Raw genomic sequence first — 22,774 nt, 5'->3', positions numbered from 1 at the left:
CTTCGGCCCAAAATAGAACAAGCGCATTCTGAAAATGTACACACATCACAGCTTGTTGAAAATCCCGCAGAAAAAATGTGTGCAGTTTGAAAAACACCATGAAGAAGACAATGAATTTAGACTTCATTTCAGTGTGTCTCTACAAAGCAATTCAACATTAAGTCACAGTCCATCTGGGATTGAACGAAAAACGAAATAAAGGATGAATAAAAAGGACTATCAGCTACCTCATTTGTCATTGGCCCGTATTAATCCTATGCTAACTCAAAAACCAAACAAACTGGGAATTCAAGAGGGTTGAGTTACTTCCTTCCTTCTGGGATCACTGTGTATCCATCAAATAATAAAAGCTGTGCAATGTGTGAACAGTTTGAACAAACCAAAAATACAAACTTAAAAGACTGACAGTATATCGCAGTAAATCTCACATTTGTTCACTTTCTTTTAATTTAAAAATGTGCTCAATTTGTTTTACAATGGGTCGAGGGGAAGGAGTCCCAGCCCCGCTTTATTGTGTACCTCTTGCTTGGTATACTTGCTGGCCCCTGGTATAAACTATTTGCTTGCCTAAAAGAATTTCTATTGCGACATCCAGTGGACACATATAGAAGTGTTTTTTCGTTGTTGTTTTTATTTGAAAATGCAGCTCAATTTTACACATAGTAAACTCATCTCGCGGGCCGCATGTTTGACATCCCTGGGCTAGAGTATACAGATGAGTTTTAAGATGGGACTTAAATGCTTCTACTGAGGTGGCATCTCGAACTGTTACCGGGAGGGCATTCCAGAGTACTGGAGCCCCAATAGAAAACGCTCTATAGCCCGCAGACTTGTTTTGGGCTTTCCATCCATCCATTTTCTACCGCTTATTCCCTTTCGGGCTTTGGGAATCACTAATAAGTCGGAGTTCTTTGAACGCAGATTTCTTGCCGGGACATATGGTACAATACAATCGGCAAGATAGGATGGAGCTAGACCGTGTAGTATTTTATACGTAATAAGCGGCTACTATATTACTTAAACCCCGCCTATTATTACGAGGTTTCAAAAGGATATTTCTTGCTTTCGTCATATGTTGATCTCTCTGTAGATGTGCGCTGATTAGAGGATGTGATGTGAAAGACAGCGATTCATCCCACAGTCTTGAACGCAGCACCAAACCTGCTTTAGAAGCCCGAGGAGGAAGAAGAAGTCAGCCGACTTTCAGGCAACATTAACCCCGCTACTTTGGTGGAAAGTCCTTCTAATTCAACCCACACTTAACAGCGTAGTGGGAGGAGGACATTTGAAGGATTCTCCTGCTCGCAGAAGATGGCAGAGCCAACCAGCAGTGTGAGATATGAGGAGGTAGGTCTTGTCTCGCCGAACCGACCCTGTTAGCTTGCTAGCAGTTAGCCTGCCATTGGCGACATAGATTTTGTTGACATTTCCACGCAAACGGAGCACATCTAACGACAGGGCGCGTTTACCTATTTCGCACATTTATTTACACAACAAACTGTGTGTCAAGCGTTTTTATTTTTATTTTTTTTACATATAAACGAATCGATGAGTTGGCGACTTGTCCAGGGTGTACACCGCCTTCTGCTCGATTGTAGCTGAGATTGACACCAGTGTCCCCCGCGACCCCAAAGGGAATAAGCGGTAGAACATGGATGGATGGATAAACGAATCCTTTTCACATATTACCAGCATTAGCTAGCATTCGTTAGCATGAGCTAAGTCGCTGTTTGCAGATCTTTTGATTCTAAGTCAACTTCTTGCTTTCAGAACATCAACAAACGCGGGGTTTTGAAGCTTTAGTTTTTAGGTTGCTGGTTTATTAACGTTAATATGTATTTGTCTACCACCAGCCGTGTACTTTTGCCAAAGTCAGGTTTACAACGGGTTTATTATCAATCAATCAGTGTTTATTTATATAGCCTTAAATCACGAGTATCTCAAAGGGCTGCTCAAGTTTACTATATCAACTTTATAGAGAAAAATAACAGGTATATACTGTATACGTCGGTGTTTTTCAACCTTTTTTTGAGCTAAGCCACATTTTTTCCATTGAAAAAATATGAAGGCACACCTATTAAGGCTGGGCGATATGGCCTTTTTTTAATATCTCGTTATTTTTAGACCATATTGCGATACACGATATATATCTCGATATTTCGCCTTAGCTTTGAATTAACACTTGATACATATAATCACAGCAATATGATGATTGTATGTGTCAATATAACATACATCCATAAACATGGACGCATGTGAAAAAGTGCAATGTATTTATCTGTACAGTAATCTATTTATTTATATCTGCACCTTATTGCTTTTTTTTATCCTGCACTACCAAGAGCTAATGCAACAAAATTTGGTTTTTATTTGTACTGTAAAGTTCAAATTTGAATGACAATAAAAAGGAAGTCTAAGTCTACATTAGGGCTGGGCGATATTGCCTTTTTTTAATACCGTGATATTTTTAGGCCATATCACGATATATATCTCGGTAATTTGCCTTAGCCTTGAATGAACACTGGATACATATAATCACAGCAGTATGATGATTCTATGTGTCTACATTAAAATATTCTTGTTCATACCGCACTAATATATGCTAATTTTAAACTTTCATGCACAGAAGGAAATCACAACTAAGTCAATTTACCAAAACTGTATTTATTAAAGTTATTAGCAGGTGACCTTTCAAACGACGCTACCTATTAGCAGTAATGCTACTTTTGATAGCAACGCTTGTGCCCCACACATGACAAATTAAAGTTGTCTATTTGACATAATCCGGCTTGAAGCCGAACCACCGCCAGACGATGGACCCCGTGCTGTTTTTCTTAGGAATCAATTCTTCCTTCATTTGTTACGAGATTCACACCTTCTTTCTCTCACAACAACCCGCTAGCATCACAGCTAACGTTAGCCAGGCCGCTACCTCTCTGCTGGGCGAGGGCGTATACGTATGTGACGTATGACGTGACAGTCTGTGACGTATGTAAGAATGTGCGCCTGCTTGTCTGTGAAAAGGAGACACAGGAAAGAGCGAGGAGAGCCTGTAGTGTAATGCCCGCAGCTAAAAACAAGTGTGTGAGAACATCTACTCAAATATTACGATATAGTCATTTTCTCTATTGCACAGAGACAATCCCGCGATATATCGTGGATATCTATATATCGCCCAGCCCTAGTGTACATTAAAACATTCTTGTTCATACCGCATTAATATATGTTCATTTTAAACTTTAATGCAGAGAGGGAAATCACAACTACCGGTAAGTCAATTGACCAAAATTGTATTTATTAAACAGTTATTAAGCAGTGGCACAAATATTCATGTAATTTCAAAACAGAAAGTGCAAGATTGTCACAGAGACATTTTAAAACAAGCTACCAGTGCACTTTTGTGCATGATGTCACTAAGATGACGTATCAAAACAACACTAAATTAAAGTGCACTTTTTGTACAGAACGCCACTACAATTGTTTGAAACAAATAAAGTGCACTTTTGTGCATGATGTCACACAAGATATTTCAATAACTGTCAAATTAAATGAGCTGCATAATAGGAAATCAAATAGTGTATGTCCTTCGCTATTTGGTAGGTTACTGTGGACATTATCTCCTTTTGTTGTTGACTATTTTTTTCATATGGTGTTGATCTGGAAAAGTTTGCCTCGGCATTTTGATGGTGTGGGTATGTGGCACCGAATGGAGATGTTGACATGCGGAGTAAGCACTCTTTATTCTCTAGCAGGTGACTTTTCAAATGATGCTACATATTAATAATAATAATTATGGGTTAGATTTATATCGCGCTTTCCTATTATTAGATACTCAAAGCGCTCACAGAGAAGTGGGAACCCATCCTTCATTCACACCTGGTGGTGGTAAGCTACTTCTGTAGCCACAGCTCCCCTGGGGTAGACTGACGGAAGCGTGGCTGCCAGTTTGCACCTACGGCCCCTCCGACCACCACCTATCATTCATCATTCATTCACCAGTGTGAGCGGCACCGGGGGCAAGGGTGAAGTGTCCTGCCCAAGGACACAACGGCAGCGATTTGGATGTCAATAGATGGTGAGCGAACCTGCAACCCTCAAGTTTCTGGCACGGCCGCTCTACCCACTACGCCATGCCGCCCCTAGCAGTAATGCTACTTTTTGTAGCAATGCTTTTGCCGCATACTTGACAGATTACGGTTGTCTGTTTGACATATTCCTGCTTGAAGCCAAACCACCGCCTGACGATGGACCCCCTGCTGTTTTCCTTGGGTATTAATTCTTCCTTCATTTGTTACAAGATTGGCACTTTCTTTCTCTCGTATTACCACTCGCACCACAGCTAACGTTACCCATGCTGCTACCTCTCTAATCCGCGAGGGCGTATACGTATGAGACATGTAAGAAGGTGCGCTTGCTGTCTGTGAGAAGAAGAGACAGGATACTTGTACTTGTTGTTGTACTTGTATAGCGCTTTTCTACCTTCAAGGTACTCAAAGCGCTTTGACACTACTTCCACATTCACACACACATTCACACACTGATGGAGGGAGCTGCCATGCAAGGCGCTAACCAGCACCCATCAGGAGCAAGGGTGAAGTGTCTTGCTCAGGACACAACGGACGTGACGAGGTTGGTACTAGGTGGGGATTGAACCAGGGACCCTCGGGTTGCGCACGGCCACTCTTCCACTGCGCCACGCCGTCGATAGAGTGTGAAGAGCCTGTAGTTCAATGCATGCAGCTAAAAGCAACTGCGTGAGAACGTATACTCGAATATCACGATATAGTTATTTTCTATATCGCACAGAGACAAACCTGCGGTATATCGAGTATATCGATATACCGCCCAGCCTTAGAATCAATGTTTATTTATATGGCCCTGAATCACAAGTGTCTCAAAGGGCTGCACAAGCCACAATGACATCCTCTGTTCAGATCCCACATAAGGGCAAGGAAAAACTCACAACCCAGTGGGATTTCAATGTGAATAACTGAGAAACCTTGGAGTGGACCGCAGATGTGGGTGGACAACCCCCCCCCCCCCTCCTTTAGGGGCGACTGGATGCAATGGACGTCCTGTCCATAGTGGATCTAACATAATAGTGAGAGTACAGTCCAAATCATTAAAAAATTTAACTCGATATCGACAAAAAAAGTAGGCGTCGCAATTGTTAAATATTAATTGAAACCATAACCAGCTGTGCATCACTATAGCTCTTGTCTCAAAGTAGGTGTACTGTCACCACCGGTCACATAAGGCTGTGACTTATTTTGAATTTTTTGTTGTTTTTCTGTGTGTAGTGTTTTAGTTCTTGTATAGCGCTCCTATTTTGGTGGCTTTTCCTGTTTTGTTGGTATTTTCCTGTTGCAGTAACATGTCTTCCTTTGAGCGCCATTCCACGCACGTGCTTTGTTTTAGCAATCAAGACTATTTCAGTTGTTGCTATTCTTCTTTGTGTGGACATTGTGGTCATGTCATGTACGGATGTACTTTCCGGACGCCATCTCTGCTTCACACACTGTAAGTCTTTGCTGTCGTCCAGCATTCTGTTGTTCTTTACTTTGTAGCCAGTTCAGTTGTTGTTTTGTTCTGCATACCCATCCCTAAGCTTCAATGCTTTTTTTTTTAGGGGCACTTACCTTTTGTTTATTTCTGATTTAAGCATTAGATACCTTTTTACCTTCACACTGCCTTCCGATGTCGTCTTTATATTGTGATCATGACAAACCATGTTCCTGACATCTACAAAGCTATTAGATACCTGCTGCCACCTACTGATATGGAAGAGTATTACACGGTTACTCTGCCGAGCTCTAGACAGCACTGACACATTATTTGTATTGTAATTACTGGTTTGCTTAAAAATGTTTTTAACCCAAATAACTGAAATAACACAATCTCCCACGGCACACTAGTTTTCCGCGGAACAGTGGTTGAAAAACACTGGTATAAGAGCCTGTGTTCAGGAATATAATTTTAGGAATCATGCTGGTTGCAAAAATGGCCTCTTATATGACCACATGTTGCACTCGACACAAGAGCACGCTGCAATTTCAAAAAAATCTTATCTGTCTGGGTTGTGATCAATGTCTTATGTAAACAAGGCACATTTAACTTGATTGAAGTATCTATGTTCACATAGTTCTTAGTCAGCATGTAGAGGTTTGCCAAATGAGGCATTTGGTATTGACAGCCTATTGATTATCACTCAGCTGGTGAATCATGAGGAGGAGCCACTCCCACCATCTCAAGAGGGTCCTGCTCAGGATGCACCACCACCCCCTTACAGCAGTGTGGCTGCAGCAAATTCAGGTTGGAAACCATTATCTTGTGTGCTTTTTTTAGCTATTTTTTTTAACAATCTTTTATCCCACAACAAAAGGCGGCAGAAGTGGGAGGAATGCTTAATCAAAAATATGTAGGCGCGAGCGAGCAGTATAACAGCCACAATGGAAAATAATTCAGAGAAGAAAGTGTAGATTTTAAGCTACCACCATTAAACGTCTTATGTGCAATAAAATGATTGTTGAGCAAAATTATACTAATGTGCAGTTTGACTTTATTAACATTTTTAAACATGTTTGTGTTATTAATTAGTTAGTAAATTAGAAATGCATTTTTCTGTACTGTTATATGTTTGCTTGTACTTTATTTTCTAAAATGGGTACATGTCTTTAGGTAATATATATTTACTTCTGTACTGTTACATGTTTGTTGCTTGTACAGTACTTTATTTTGCAAAATGGGTACATGTGTTTGCATAATAAATACATTTACTAATTTTGATTCTTATTGCTTCTAAAATAATGTAATTACATCATTATTTCACTTTACAGTAAATTTTACTTTAGCAAATAGGAAAAATATATATTTTAGGGGGAAAAACTAGAACACTATCAAATGGCATCTAATACAGTAGTTGTATCAACAACTACAGGATGATTATTCTCCAAATGTATTGACAATGTCAGCAAAAGTATTTACATATTTTTTCCTCTCTGCATTATGAGCTACCACTATTTATTCGCAAGTTTAAATCTTAATTTTATAATATAATGGAGTTCTACACTACTAAAAAGTGTCCATTGAGAGACTTTTAAGGCCAATTTTTTGTCTGTATTTTGTGTGGTTTTATTGTCATTTGATTGATATTCCAAACAAATTTCATTAGCATTTAAAATATACTTGTGAATGAATGATCATATAGACAGATAACTATTATAATGTGTACTGTTTGTACACATGGCTGTTTGAAGAGCACTTTCCAAGTCATAATTCTTGACAAGATTGTGTATGTAGGTGTAGTTTGAAACTGGGTGTGCAACTACATCCACTGACTCACTTGACTGCTGCTTTTGTATTTGTTGCTGGCAAACGGCCAAATGTCCTGCAAGAAAGGCTTTGATTGCAGGAGACAGAACATTAGCAGTAATGGATGCTTATTACTCTAATGTATTCCCTTCATTTTTTGCACTGCTTTATTCAACCTATTTGCAGCTGTGTTCAAACCTACTCAAACGAATGTTGGGAAGTTGTTTTTTTCTAGAAATTCTAGAAAATCGGGATGATCTGAACTATTTGTCTCCTTTCCAGCTTTCTTTGAATATAAGGAAGATGGGGGAAGATTTCCCAACCCACCGTCCTACAATGTGGCCACCACTTTGCCCTCCTATGATGAAGCAGAAAGAAGCAAAGTGGAGGCAGCCGTCCCTCTTGTCAACGGGAGAGTCACCGTATGTCGTTGTTTTCGTGTATATACTTGTCTGTACTTTATACCAGAGAGACAAAGGTCATTTATTGTGTCTCTCTGCTTGCGCAGGATGAGGACTTTGTGGCCAGAGACGACTTTGAGGACGCCGACCAGCTGCGAATAGGAAATGACGGCATATTCATGCTGACTTTCTTTAGTAAGAAAAACACACTTTAAAGAGGCTATAATATGTTTTCCTACATCTAAAACACTTCTTTGTGGTGTACATAGTATTTATGTGGTGTTTTGTTAAACATTGTGCATAGATTTTGTTTTACAGACCATCTTCAAGCCGCTTTCTTAAGAATGCACCGTTATGTGGGCGGTCTTATTTACGTGCCTCCACTTCGACTGTCACCATCCCGTCAGCCATGTTGTAGTTTTTAGCGCTTCCATATCGAGTCTACTGACTGATTTTAAGTTAGAACTATACGCTACTTTCAAATAGAAATGACAAAAGCGAAATATTTTACCATGCATGTTCATGTACAAGCCAGTCTGTAGATAGGCAATTATATCATCCGCAACCGCATCAACAAAGTCGTCATCCACCCGCCGTAGACCCGAACCAACATTTTATCAGAACCGCAACCGCCCGCTGAAATACATCAGAGGTCGGCCACCTTTACCACTCACAGAGCTATTTAAACCCGTTTCACAGAGTATTGAAGACAATTGGAGTCGCTAACTTTCTCACGAATATCCAATTGGCGTTCATCCTGATGACAAGAGTATTGGCGTGCTGTGAAGCCATTGCCTTTGACACCTTCAACAAGATGTACAAACCGATTATTAGTCCGGCAACATGTGTGCAGCTTCCGCAATCGCACGTACAAGATTGAAAGGCATACTGGGTGATACAGAGTACACTGATGGTTGTGATATAAACAACTTTAACACTTACCAATATGCGCCACACTGTGTAGCCACACCAAACAAGATTGACAAACACATTTCGGGAGAACATCCTCCCAGTAACACAACATAAACGCAACACAACAAATACCCAGAATCCTTTGTATCCGTGAGACTTCCTGAATATATTTTACACCCCCGCACCCCCAACCCCGCCCACCTTACCGACTTACGGGGGGGGGGTTGCTGCTAGCGGTGTGTTTAAAATTGTCAGGAAGTGTCATTGATACAAAGGATTCTGGGTATTTGTTGTGTTGCGTTTTATGTTGTGTTACTGGGAGGATGTTGTCCCGAAATGTGTTTGTCAATCTTGTTTGGTGTGGCTTCACAGCGTGGCGCATATTACTAAGAGTGTTAAAGTTGTTTATATCACAACCATTAGTGTACTCTGTGTCACCCAGTATGCCTTGCAGTCGTGTGCGTGTTGGCGCGGAAGCCACACACAACATGTTGCTGGACTGACAAGCAGATCGTACATGCTGTAGAAGGTGACAAAGTCAATGGCTTCATAGCACGCTCTAATACTTATTATCTGGGTGACTGCCGGCAGTCATTCTAGAGACTATTAGCGTCTCCTATTTTCTTCTTCGCTTTGTGACACGGGTCTTAAATGGCTCTTTGAAGGGCAAAGGATACCGATCCCAGAACCATGTATATCAAATATTTCTGGATTGTTCAACCGCCACCCGCCCGAATTTTATTAAAATAAATTTTTTCGTCCTGTCACCCGCCCGACCCGCGGTTTATCCGTGGACTCCGCGGATAAGACCGCAAACCGCGCATCTTTACCAGTCTGTATCACAACAATAGCACAGAGAAAAGGAAGGAACTTACTGATTACAACATTGGACTACAACTGAATAACAATTTGAAATTTAAGCTATTTTTTTGTTCATATTAACTTTGATTGTTTTACTTGACCTACCTCACAGTGTGGTGCGTTCAGTGACATTCTGGAAACATGGACTCTAAGGCTCTTGTTAACTTTGATGGGACTACTGTATTAGTAGTATAAGCAATCACTTATTTTTTGCTTTATGGTGGCTTATTTTGCAGCTTCAGTATAAAAGAACACAAAGCCTGAGTCACTATCCATCCATCCATTTTCTACCGCTTGTACCTTTCGGGGTCTTCCGCCCGAATGCAGCCTGAGTCACTATTGTATGTTTAATCGTACTAAAATCTAGACAGTGTAGTGAAACTTAGACGTTTTTGGTGACATTTTTTGTCTAAAACCTAAGCGTACGAAAACCGAGGTACCAAAAGAGGTTAGCCTCTATTAATAGTTCTATGATTCCAAATGCCCGTCACGTACAATAGTACTGGCGCTTTGACTATGCGTCCACTTTCAGTGTAAATTTATCTTCTCGGATCAAATTATCTGACCTCTTATTGAAGCACAAAAAAAACAAATTAAGAAGTTTAAATGCTCTCAACTTAGCTCCAGTGAGATGTTTCGATTTTGCGAGACATTAAAGGTGTATTTTTCCACTCAATGATTTTGTTTACCAAATAACTAATGTCAACTTTTGGCTTCTTACAAATAGGTCAATGCCATCATTGGCACATTCAGTAGTTTTTTAGTGTATCCATTAGTTAAAAGCTGCTTTTATCTTTCAGTGGCATTCCTCTTCAACTGGATCGGCTTCTTCTTGTCCTTCTGTTTGACCACATCAGCCGCTGGACGATACGGCGCCATCTCGGGCTTCGGCCTGTCCCTGATCAAATGGGTTCTTATCGTCAGGGTGAGAAATGTTTACGTAACTTAAGGCTGGCACTCAATAGCGGCATAGCTCGGTTGGTAGAGTGGCCGTGTCAGCAACTTGAGGGTTGCAGGTTCGATTCCCGCTTGTGGCATCCTAGTTACTGCCGTTGTGTCCTTGGGCAAGACACTTTACCCACCTGCTCCCAGTGCCACCCACACTGGTTTAAATGTAACTTAGATATTGGGTTTCACTATGTAAAGCGCTTTGAGTCACTTGAGAAAAGCGCTATATAAATATAATTCACAATAGAGGACAAAGGTGGAAAGATTGTATATCAACACAACGCATTCTGTCGTTAGAGTTTAATTCAACACATTCATTTAGAAAATGTACGGTAGTCCTCCTTGCTTGTACATGGTTATTCATAACAATGCATTACTGCTGGTTTCCTTACTTTTTGGATTGTTCTGTTCATTTATGTTGCTCAAGGTAGGCACTTAGCAGCATAAACTAGTAAGAATAAGTGATTGCACCAATAATATACAAGGTCTTTTTTGCAGCCTTGTGTGCTTTGACTTTTTGGATTATATTGCGTTTAGGGCTATGACGATTCATTGAATAAATTGATTAATATTTTGATTATAGAACAGCTTCAATTTATACTCTGTTACTTTTATTTAACCATTAAATGAGTTATATATATAAAAAAAATGTAATCCGGACCACATGGAGTGCGTCGGACTTTGAATATGTAGACATAGTTTCCACACGGTTGTGACAATAGAGTGCACGTGAGAGCCGTGGTGTGTGTGTGCTGTGATCTGTGTGTTGGCAAACTGTAGACATTTTTTTTTGTATTATTATTGTGTTATTTATGCACACATGTTAAAAGTGCAATTACCATGTTGCTGATGTGCATTGATTAGACAAAAACAATGAAAGTTATGGTCAGCAGAGAGTACACCCATTATAAAATGGGTATGGAGAGTATTCCGAACCTTTAAATTGTTCACTTTGTTTAATTGCGGCCATTTGCTAAAATCAAACAAGTTCATTTTTATTTCTCATTAATGTACACTCAGCCCCCATCCTTTGCTGTGACACTCATACAACTCACATGCTCTCCATTTCTTCTGATCCTCCTTGAGATGGTTCTGCTCCTTCATTTGAATCCAGCTGTGTTTAATTAGCCTGGTTGATCTTGATTAGGAAATACACACACCTATCCATCTGAATAAGACCTTAAAGCTCATAGTCCATGTCAATCAATTCAATCAATTCCTTTTATTGTCATTGTCATAATAACACTTAAGTCATAGATGTCAACGAGATTTTGTTTAGGCTTTATCTAGCGGCATTGAAACTGCATTGAAGTGCAGGTTGACAATAGTTTGCATTGCATTTATGCATTGTCAAGAAGATCGCGAATAGAAGGGCGTGGTGGTGGGAAGAGTCAGATATCTGATGGGTGTTACCTTGATTTTGCAGCAATGCAATGTCCAGAGCAGAATTATTGAGGTGGTGAAGAGTGAGGTAATAAGATGGTTGGGGGCAGTAGAGGGGCACGCTGTTCATTTAGCAACGTCACAGCCTGGGGATACAGGCAGTGAGACATTCTGGTGGTCCTGGCGCAAATCGATCTATACCTCCTTCCAGAGGGTAGCAGGTTGAAGAGGCCATGTGCTGGGTGGTATCTGTCCTTCAGGATGTTGCGTATTCGCTCTATATATGTCAGAGCTAATGAGAATCATGAGGTCGAAAGCCCTGATCTAAACCCAATTAAGTGTCTCTGGAATTGGCTGTCCATTATTTTGTAATTCCATAGAAGCTCTCAATTTACCGGTCGATCTACGTTCCCATCCTCACCTATGGTCATGAGCTGTGGGTCATGACCAAAAGGATTAGATCACGGCTACAAGCCGCCGAAATGAGTTTCCTCCGCCGGGTGGCGGGGCTTTTCCTTAGAGATAGGGTGAGAAGCTCTGTCATCTGAGAGGAGCTCAAAGTAAAGCTGCTGCTCCTCCACATCGAGAGGAGCCAGATGAGGTGGCTCGGGCATCTGGTCAGAGAGCCACCCGAATGCCTCCAACATCCAACCGGTAGGAGGCCACGGGGAAGACCCAGGACACGTTGGGAAGACTATGTCTCCCGGGCTGGCCTGGGAACGCTTCAGGATCCCCCGGGAAGAGCTAGACGAAAGTGGCTGGGGAGAGGGAAGTCTGGGCTTCCCTGCTTAGGCTGCTGCCCCCGCGACCTGACTTCGGATAAGCGGAAGAAGATGGATGGATGGAATTGGCTGTCCATCAAAGTTCACCATCCAACCTGACAGAACTGGAGAGGATCGGCAAGGATAATGGCAGAGGAGCCCCAAATCCAGGTGTAAAAAAACATGTTGCATCATTCCCAAGAGGACTCATGGCTGTACTAGCTCAAAAGGGTGCGTCTACTCAATACTGAGCAAAGGGTCTGAATACTTATGAGTATGCAATATTTCAGTTTTTCTGTTTTTTCATAAATTTCCAAAAATTTCAACATTTATTTTTTTCTTTCAAAACGGGGTGCTTGGTCTACTTTAATGAAATATAAAATGGACTTTTTTGATTTTATCAAATGGCCTGCAATGAAACAGAGTGAAACATTTAAAGAGGTCTGAATACTCTCCGTACCCACTGTACAACTTGTTCTTTTTGATAGAAAGTCCTTGATTTGGCCTGTACTGATTGTTCACCATACAGAAATTACATAAAATCTGGAATTGATATTGCAGAATGTGAATGATACTGTACACATTGCATTGAGAACCAAACATGGTCTGCATTGCTTTACGTTCTCTTAAAGCTCCATGCACACGATGCATGCGATGCCATAAAACCACATTCTCCAACCAACTGCTGAGTTAAATACAACAGTTTTATTTTGTGCTGTTTCACTGCACCTGATAACTTAATTTTTTTTTTTTTTTATCTTTGCAGTTTTCAACCTACTTCCCTGGCTACTTTGATGGCCAGTACTGGTTGTGGTGGGTGTTCTTGGCTTTGGGTGAGTTGACATGTTGTATCATGGAAAACATTTTTATTTCTGCAATGGTATCGTCAGAGTTGTTTACATATAACTATTTTCCTTGCAGGCTTCATGCTGTTCATCAGGGGCTTTGTTAACTACTCCAGAGTGCGCAAACTTGCAGATCCTGCGTATGCCAGTCTACCCCGAACAAGAGTTCTATTCATCTATTAGACTGAGGCAAGTTTGTGCTACACTTTAATAAGGCTGCCTTCTTTTGTGGACAAGGCTTCAGGAAGTGGTATTCCATGACGTGTCAAGCAACTAAGGAATATGACATCAGTGTTTCCCATATATTCATTTATTTGTGGGGGCCCACTAAATTAGTACCACTACAAATCAATTTGCTGCTACCGGTTCATAACACAATAATAGGATGGTGGATGTGGCTTGTTTTTGATACCGATTCATATTTCGATCCAGCGAACCGTCACATAATTATAACACCACTGTTGAGAGTGCACCTATTCACGTGAAGGGCTACTGCTATGCATAATAAGGACTGGATAATCAGTTGGGAATGATTAAAAATAAGGATGCCACAGATTTGTTTTTGCACAAGACCAGCTTCATTTATTACACATAAATTAATCCCGCAGTTCTAATTATTATTGTCGTACCTCAACAAAAAGTTTGGAACACAATATTCTTTCCTCATAAAACTAACCCAAAGTCACACAAGTTCAAGCAATGCTAAATAGTTTGGTGTCACTTTTAAGTGGAAGCCATGGCACGCGCACACTACCGTTGTCCTAGCATCAACAGGCCAAGATTATTCCACTCAAAGTTCAAAAGTGAAGCAATAATTTATAGAGTGGCTCTGAAGGAAGAATAGCTCCGGCTGACAGGTTTGTAGTTACCATCTGACGTCACGCAGTTGCGCCGTAGTGTTTGCTTACACCTTAGCACACTTTGCTTAAAAGTATGCCCACCCAACATGCTTACTTAAGATAGTAAGGATTTATATTATATATTTCATTTGCTATATCATGTGAAAGGTCCGTCGCCTGCACATGAAAGCCAAATGTAAATCTTATTCCCGGCTGCCACTTGCGACTAATAGAAACATTTATGTCACATGTGTAAGGATGTATATCGTTGGGATTTTATCATTACCAATACCCGTTATCAATATAGGTATTTATATGTACTACATGTACTTTGTGTAAATTAACATGTGAAAAAAAATCAAAATAAAAATGTATGCGCGCAAAAGGTTGTGTTCAACATCATGAAAAAGTGTATTCATCAGTAAATTGTTACCGCTTGTCCTTATAATATAACATTTAGAGCAGGGGTGCCCATTACGTCGATCGCGAGCTACCAGTCGACCGCGGGGGGTGTGTCAGTCGATCTCCAGCCAGGCTTTTAAAAAAAATAGACCTAAAAATGAGTGATCATCAATCTTCACCAAGACGTCACTTAAATGACATTCACGGTACCGGAGGGTCTTGTGAGATGACGCTGGCTGCTGCAAGATCATTATTATGAAAATATGACCGAGAGGAAGGCGAGAAACACTTTTTACTTCAACAGACTCTCGCGCCGTACCTTCCGTCAAAACTCTAAAGGCCGACTGCACATTTCCTATCTTCACAATAAAAGCCCTGCTTCATGCTGCCTGCGCTAACTAAATACAGAGTCTCGGAAAACTGGTGTGCACAAGCGATCCCTCAGAAAGCTGGCGTGCACATCACTTGTGCACGCCAGCTTTCCGAGACTCTTATTTTGTTAGCGTAGGCAGCATGAAGCAGGGCTTTTATTGTGAAGATAGGAAATGTGCAGTCGGCCTTTAGAGTTTTGACGGAAGGGACGGCGCGAAAGTCTGTTGAAATAAAAAGTGTTTCTCGCCTTCCTCTCTGTCATTTTTTCATAATAATGAACTGGCAGCAGCCAGCGTCATCTCACAAGACCCTCGGGTGCCGTGAATGTCAATCAAGCAAGCCACGGAATTTGCCGCCAATGTTTTTCTTGTAAAGTGTATGGAAGCTGGATGAATTAGATGCCAAAAACCAACCACTTTCATGTGGTATTGTACAGAAAGGACAACTTTTTTTTCTCCTCCATTTGAAAATGTGGGCGTTATCATCATTACTGTCTGATTCCAATCACTGCAAGTCATCAGAATCAGGTAATACACCAACTTATATTCTTGTCTTTGTGAAAGAAAGACATCTATATGTGTTACACATGCTTGTATTATCATTAAACACATTTAACTTGTTTACAAAAATGTCTCTTTCATAAATAAATAAATATAAATGATATATATAAATGAGGTAGATCTCCTCGAGTTGGTCAATTGAAAAGTAGCTCGCCTGCAGAAAAAGTGTGGGCACCCCTGATTTAGAGTAATGGTAATTAAATAATAAAGTAAAATAATATTAATGTATGGTATTTATATTTACTCACAGACCTTTAACGTTATATATTGTACAAACTATATATAACATAAACCAAATACAGTATTTGAGTGACTGACTAGAAGCCATATTGAGTTGACAGCTGCTGATGTGTTTGTCATGTGTGCATTAAATAAATAAAAAGACACAGTGATTATTTAAAATGTTCACTGTAGATTAATATTGACCTGTGGATTGCAGGATTGCTAAAGAGGACAATTTGTTGAAGCGCTTCAAACTAACACTAACTCTTATTAGCGCGTGTGACTTTGAGAGACTTTTTAGGATGAAATATTGTCGTTTTACAAACTGTCCGGTTTTGCTCCCTTATTTGTGATTATTCCAATAGGATTATCATGTACCCGTGCGTAATAGCGGCACTTGAATTGAATGTGACAACGTGTCATAATGAAGTGGATCATTAGTCCAGAATCTTAATGGTCTTCCTGGACCGACTCAATTGGGAACCGGTACCAGAATATAGCGGTACATGGTATACCTATCTACACATGTGTCAACTCTAGTGAAAAGGAGTTTGATGTCCCTGATTCATACATTCAGTGATGCATCTGTGGTTATTACAAGTTGACGTACCAACCGTCTGACTCACTTAAGGCCAACTTTCCTGCTGTGAGATGTTAAATGATGTTGCTGGTCTTACTCCGTCTTGTGATAATACAAAATTAATCTTTTTACGTCTTTACATTTAGTACCAATAAATATCTACTTAACACACCTCATACGCATCTGCCAGAGAATAGGCAGACTAAGCAGGAAGGATCAGGGTTGGCCACTTTCTGACATTGTCACTATGTTTGATAGATATTCAGACCCCTTGATTCTTTTTAAAAAACATTTTTTATTGAGAAGCGAAGATGCCTTTGTGAACACTCGGAGACTCTAATATAAAGCAGATTTTGCTCTTCTCAACCAGCCACAGCGGCTGCTGTGGGCCTGTCGTCCCTCTCATAGCATTTACTGTCCTGACATAAAGAAGCGACAGGGGAAATTTATTTTTATTGATAAAAAATATAGAGGTGGGCATTTCACGATTGGATTTGATTCTGATTCTTGGGGTGATCATAAGATTCAGAATTGGTTGTTGATTCAAAATTATTTTGTATATTATTTTTTATATACAGTGGATATGGAAAGTATACACTTAGCACTCCATCTTGACAAAAAACAAATGTAGAAAAGTTAGCAAATTTATAAAAAAAACAAAAACTGAGATAGCACATGGTAATAAGTAGTTCTGCGAATCTTTGGGTGTCCCACGATTCGATTCAATATCGATTTTTGGGGTCGCAATTTGATTAGCAATCCGATTTTTTTCGATTCTTCAATTCCCGATTCAAAAACGATATTTTTCCGATTCAAAACGATTCTGTATTCATTCAATACATAGATTTCAGCAGGATCTACCCCAGTCTGCTGACATTCTAGCAGAGTAGTAGATTTAAAAATATATATATTTTATAATTGTAAAGGACAATGTTTTATCAACTGATTGCAATAATGTAAATTTGTTTTAACTATTAAACGAACCAAAAGTATGACTTATTTTATCTTTGTGAAAACATTGGACACAGTGTGTTGTCCAGCTTATGAGATGCCATGCAAGTGTAAGCCACTGTGACACTATTGTTCTTTTTTTTTTATTTTTATAAATGTCTAATGATAATGTCAATGAGGGATTTTTAATCACTGCTATGCTGAAATTATAACTAATATTGATACTGTTGTTTATGATCTCATTTTTGTTTCATTACTTTTGTTTTGTTCTGTGTGGTGTTTGTGTCTCCTCTCAATTGCTCTGTTTATTGCACTTCTGAGTGTTGCTGGCTCAGGTTTGGTTTTGGAATTGGATTGCATTGTTATGGTATTGCTGTGCATTGTTTTATTGGATTGATTAAAAAAAAAAAATCGATTTAAAAAAAAAAGAAAATCGATTCTGAATCGCACAACGTGAGAATCGCGACTCAAATTCGAATCAATTTTTTTCCCACATCCCTAGTCATAAGTATTCAGACCCCTCGCTGGGACACTAATTTAACTGAACTGCTATCCATTTCTTTTGGTCCTCCTTCAATGGAGTCCAACTGCGCATAGTTAAACTGATTGGACTTGATTAGGAAATGCACACACCTGCCAGAGCACATGAGAATCATGAGGTAGAAGGAACTGCCCAAGGAGCTCAGTGACAGAATCGTGGCAAGGCACAGAACTGGCCAAGGTTACAAAAAAGAGCACAGTGGCTTTCATAATCCTTTAATGGAAGATGTTTGGGACAACCACAACTCTTCCTAGACCTCACCGTCCAGCCAAACTGATCAATTGTGGGAGAAGAGCCTTGGTGAGAGAGGTAAAGAAGAACCCAAATATCACTGGCTGAGTTCCAGAGATGCAGTAGGAAGATGGGAGAAAGTCCTACAAAGTCAACTATCCCCGCAGCCCTCCACCAATCGGGGCTTTATGGCAGAGTGGCCCGACAGAAGCCTTTTCTCAGTGCAAGACAAATGAAAGCCCGCATAGTTTGCCCAAAAAAATCACATGAAGGACCCCCAGACTGAGACCAAGATTGAACCTTTTGGTGTCAATTCTAAGCGGTGTGTGGAGGAAAACCGACACTGCTCATTACCTGCCCAAATCCATCCTAACAGTCATTTGTGATGTTTTGTGTGGACCCCAGTGAGACTAGCTGACTGTCATGGTATCAACTACTGGTGGTCCTTTTCAAATAAACAGTGAACCATGCCAGCATCATGCTTGGGGAGTGTTTTTCAGCTGTAGGGCCAGGACGACTGGTTGCAATTGAAGGAAAGATGAATAAGGCCAAGTACTGAGATGTCCTGAAAGAACCTCTTCCAGAGTGCTCAGGACCTCAAACTTGTCCAAAGGCACATTTTTCAATAAGACAATGACTCTAAGCACACAGCCAAATATAACAGTGACTTCGGAACAACTCTGTGACCATTCTTGTCTGGCCCAGCCAGACCTCTGACCTCAACCCAAATGAGTATCTCTGGAGAGACCTGCAAATCTGTATTTCTTCTCAGGGATTAATAAAATACCGTCATTTTGATTCTGAAATGGCTGTCCATCCTTGTTCACCATCCAACCTGACAGAAGTGGAGAGGATCTGCAAGGAAGAAGGGCAGAGAATACCCTAATCCAGGTGTAAAAAACATGTATCATTCTCAAGAGGGCTCATGGTTCAAAAGTCATGTGTCTGAATACAACACATGGAATGTAGCCTTAACTTTTAGGAATGTGACAAAAAGTGTTGCAAGACAACTAACCTGATGCATCGTTTCCATTTTCTTTCATTTAGCTTGTCGGACGTGGAAGACACGACGCACACAAATCAAAGCGATGAGTCGTCTGAGCTAAAGGAAGAAGCGATTGGGGTACTAGTGGATGGATGACTTTAGTTTGCAAGCATTTTAAGAGCAGGTTGAACTGTAATAGTCCCTCAGTGTACTCGTTAGTGGCGCATGTTCACCTGCTATTTTCATCTGGTCTGTTAACTTTTGTTTTCGCTGGACTACAGGCACGACGCTCATGTCACCAGCTGTTGTTAGCATGCGGCGTCACCACGTGCTTTTGTGGGGACCGTTTCCACTCGTACAACATGTGAGGCCAGTCTTATAAGTACCATACACTTTATTGACAAAGGTATTGGGACACAGGGCAGGGGTGTCCAAACTTTTTCCACTGAGGCCCGCATACAGAAAGATTGAAAGATGCCAAGGACCTCTTCTGTTTTCTTCTTTTTTACTCTACTGAACACGCTATAAATAATCTAATGTACACAACATATTTGCTAGAAATGTTTAGAACAAATTAAATTTTAATCAAACAATTGTTAATGATGTTTAAAAAGTTTTTGAGGTGTGTAAACTATAAAGACAAAATTCACTGATAACAATTATAACTGCAGTAGGTTAATTATGTCTCCTTTTTGAATGTGTGTTCAGTTTCTTATATTCAGACTAGTTGTGGCTATAATAGAATCGAGTTGATTACAGTGGAAACTTAATCGGGTCTTGAACATGGAGAAGTTCAAATATAAAAGCAGAGTTCCCCATAGGAGACATTGCAAACATCAATAGTAGGCTCCAACCTCGAAAAAAGTCCTGATTTTATTGAAGTACAAGTGTTATACAAGTGTTACACAGTACTGTATATCAAACACAGGTGCAACATTCTATTAAATAAGTTGAACTCTGCTGTATGCATTGCAAAGCCAACTATGGTGTCCTCCCAAACAATCAGACATCCTAAAACTTTAACAACCATGTTGCTACATCAATAAACATTTAAAAAAGTAACATCACTCCCATTTATAAAGAGCTAAATGGAAAGAGCGGACAGACAGGGAGATAGAAAGAAGTGGGATCGGAGCCTGCTTGGTCAATCATACTTGGGAGCGGCATTAACCTCTTAATGCCCAAGCTGTTTGTTTACATGCTTTTTTTATTTCTCTTTGCTTTTTGGGCTGATTGGACCCTAATTAGAATAAAAACTAAGAATCATCTTTTGATATGATGTACTTAGTCCATAAGTACACAAATGTGTACTTCAGGGGTCACCAACGTGGTACCCGCAGGCACCAGGTCGCCCGAAAGGACCAGATGAGTCGCCTGCTTGCCTGTTCTAATAATAGCTCAAATAGCAGCACTTACCTTTATTTTATTTTATTTTATTTATTTACTAGCAAGCTGGTCTCGCTTTGCTCGACATTTTTAATTTTAAGAGACAAAACTCAAATAGAATTTCAAAATCTAAGAAAATATTTTAAATTCTTGGTCTTCACTTGTTTAAATAAATCCATTAATTTTTTTACTTTGCTTCTTATAACTTTCAGAAAGACAATTTTAGAGAAAAAATACAACCTTAAAAATGATTTTAGGATTTTTAAACACATATACCTTTTAAATTCCTTCCTCTTCTTTCCTGACAATTTAAATCAATGTCCAAGTGTTTTTATTGTTAAGAATAATAAATAAATTTAAATTTATTTCTTCATTTTAGCTTCTGTTTTTTCGAAGAAGAATATTTGTAAAATATTTCTTCAAACGTATTATGATTGAAATTCAAAAAAAATATTCTGGCAAATCTAGAAAATCTGTAGAATCAAATTTAAATCTTATTTCAAAGTCTTTTGAATTTCTTTTAAAATTTTCTTCTGGAAAATCTAAGAGAAATAATGATTTGTCTTTGTTAGAAATATAGCTTGGTCCAATTTGTTATATATTCTAACAAAGTGCAGATTGGATTTTAACCTATTTAAAACATGTCATCAAAATTCTAAAATTAATATTAATCAGGAAAAATTACTAATGATGATCAATAAATTCTTTTTTTAATTTTTTCAAAAAGATTTGAATTAGCTAGTTTTCTCTTCATATTTTTTTTCGGTTGAATTTTGAATTTCAAAAAGTTGAAATTGAAGATAAACTATGTTTCAAAATTAAATTTTCATTTTTTTTGTGTTTTCTCCTCTTATAAACCGTTCAATTAAGTGTTTTTTTCATCATTTATTTTCTACAAAAAACCTTCCGTAAAAGGAAAAAAATTGTACGACGGAATGACAGACAGAAATACCCTTTTTTATATATATATATATAGATTTATTTATTAAAGGTAAATTGAGCAAATTGGCTATTTCTGGCAATTTATTTAAGTGTGTATCACACTGGTAGCCCTTGGCATGAATCAGTACCCAAGAAGTAGCTCTTGTTTTCAAAAAGGTTGCTGACCCCTGCTGTACTTCATGTTTGGTGACATGCTAATTCTTATTTTTACCCTTCCCCCCAAATTTCATTGCATGTTATACTCTTCTGAAACCACCAGATGGCAGTACAAGTGTCCACATAAGACCCCAAATCAGTAGTGTAAACACATTTTGGAAATAAGAGCTAAAAGGTGCTGTCAATGCACATGGCCACTAAGCCTTTAGAGATTTGCTCTGAATAGTTTTTTTTTTTTTATCAGGAATTCCCTTGTTTCCACACTGTTCTTTTGGCCTTTGGGTCTCATTTTGTTAGTAAAATGGAAAATTAACGACGGAATGAAGCATTCGTACATAGAGACATGGTTTGCACACGGAGGCGGTCCAAAAGTTCTTAAATCTAGTTACTACTTGATGTGTTTCAACTGTCGTCTGCAGAAGGCTCACCTGATCGCTATCATACCTAAGACTTGTCTGAAAAGGGAACTGCTGCACTAACATATTTCCACACACTGCCCTGACCTACATAAAGTCCACACGCGTGTTCTAGTTCACCTTTGTTCATATTGTTTCACCAAGGAATATGAATGCTGGACTCCATCTAGTGTACGTGCTGCTCATGCATGTGTTTCATACAACTCCAAATCAGCGTCCACGTGGTTTGACCTGATCCACAATCAACACACTTGTGTAGATTTGATATAACTGGGCATTTAGTTGCTTCAAAAAAAGTTGTATTGGAAAAAATATTGTTGAAAATGTGCTCTTTTGTGGCGGAAACAACTATTATCAAAGAATGTTGTATGCACTTTTAGAAACTAACAAAAAGCCCTTTGTTATTTGACGTCAAGCTTAAAACAAACAAAAAAGTATATTTGCAATGTTGGGTTTTGTCAGAGGAAAAAGTGATTTGAAGCACAGTCGTGTTTAGGGGGAGCGGTCCAACACTTTTTAGCCGTCATTTGTTCAACTTTACTACACGCTTGTATCATGGCTTTGATGTTCATTTCAAGTGATGTAGAACTGCATCTTTGCTTGTTCTGAAACTACAGAAAATATCAATAAATGTCACTTCTAATGCCTGTTTTTGCTTACATTTAATGTGAGACAATGTCTTTATTTCATTGACATCTTTATATTGCACAGTTAATGATGTGCCACTTCAGTTGTTTACTTTGAGATGTTGGCAGCCAAGTTTAACCTT

General features: G+C 39.3%; 1 protein-coding gene across 1 annotated transcript; it reads left to right on the top strand.

Annotated features, from left to right (window-relative positions):
* The first annotated feature begins 1,094 nt into the window (after positions 1 to 1,094).
* LOC133552500 (NEDD4 family-interacting protein 1-like) lies at positions 1,095 to 22,652 on the top strand. The gene is made up of 8 exons (XM_061899711.1): positions 1,095 to 1,347; positions 6,213 to 6,312; positions 7,594 to 7,733; positions 7,820 to 7,907; positions 10,286 to 10,410; positions 13,344 to 13,410; positions 13,499 to 13,611; positions 19,168 to 22,652. The coding sequence occupies exons 1-7, from the start codon at positions 1,312 to 1,314 to the stop codon at positions 13,603 to 13,605; spliced, it is 663 nt and encodes a 220-aa protein (XP_061755695.1). The 5' UTR covers positions 1,095 to 1,311; the 3' UTR covers positions 13,606 to 13,611; positions 19,168 to 22,652.
* Positions 22,653 to 22,774: the final 122 nt, after the last annotated feature.

The sequence above is a fragment of the Nerophis ophidion genome, linkage group LG05, assembly GCF_033978795.1.
Source record: "Nerophis ophidion isolate RoL-2023_Sa linkage group LG05, RoL_Noph_v1.0, whole genome shotgun sequence".
Classification (NCBI taxonomy): Eukaryota; Metazoa; Chordata; class Actinopteri; order Syngnathiformes; family Syngnathidae; genus Nerophis; species Nerophis ophidion.
Note: the sequence above shows the minus strand (reverse complement) of the source record. Positions and strands in the feature narration are given on the sequence as shown.

What these genes read in the sequence shown, in the direction of transcription:
- LOC133552500 (XM_061899711.1), top strand. Translation starts at nt 1,312, where the DNA reads ATGGCAGAGCCAACCAGCAGTGTGAGATATGAGGAG. An exon ending in GCAGTGTGAGATATGAGGAG is followed by an intron (nt 1,348 to 6,212) that starts GTAGGTCTTGTC and finishes ATTATCACTCAG; the next exon opens with CTGGTGAATCATGAGGAGGA. An exon ending in GTGGGTGTTCTTGGCTTTGG is followed by an intron (nt 13,411 to 13,498) that starts GTGAGTTGACAT and finishes TTTTCCTTGCAG; the next exon opens with GCTTCATGCTGTTCATCAGG.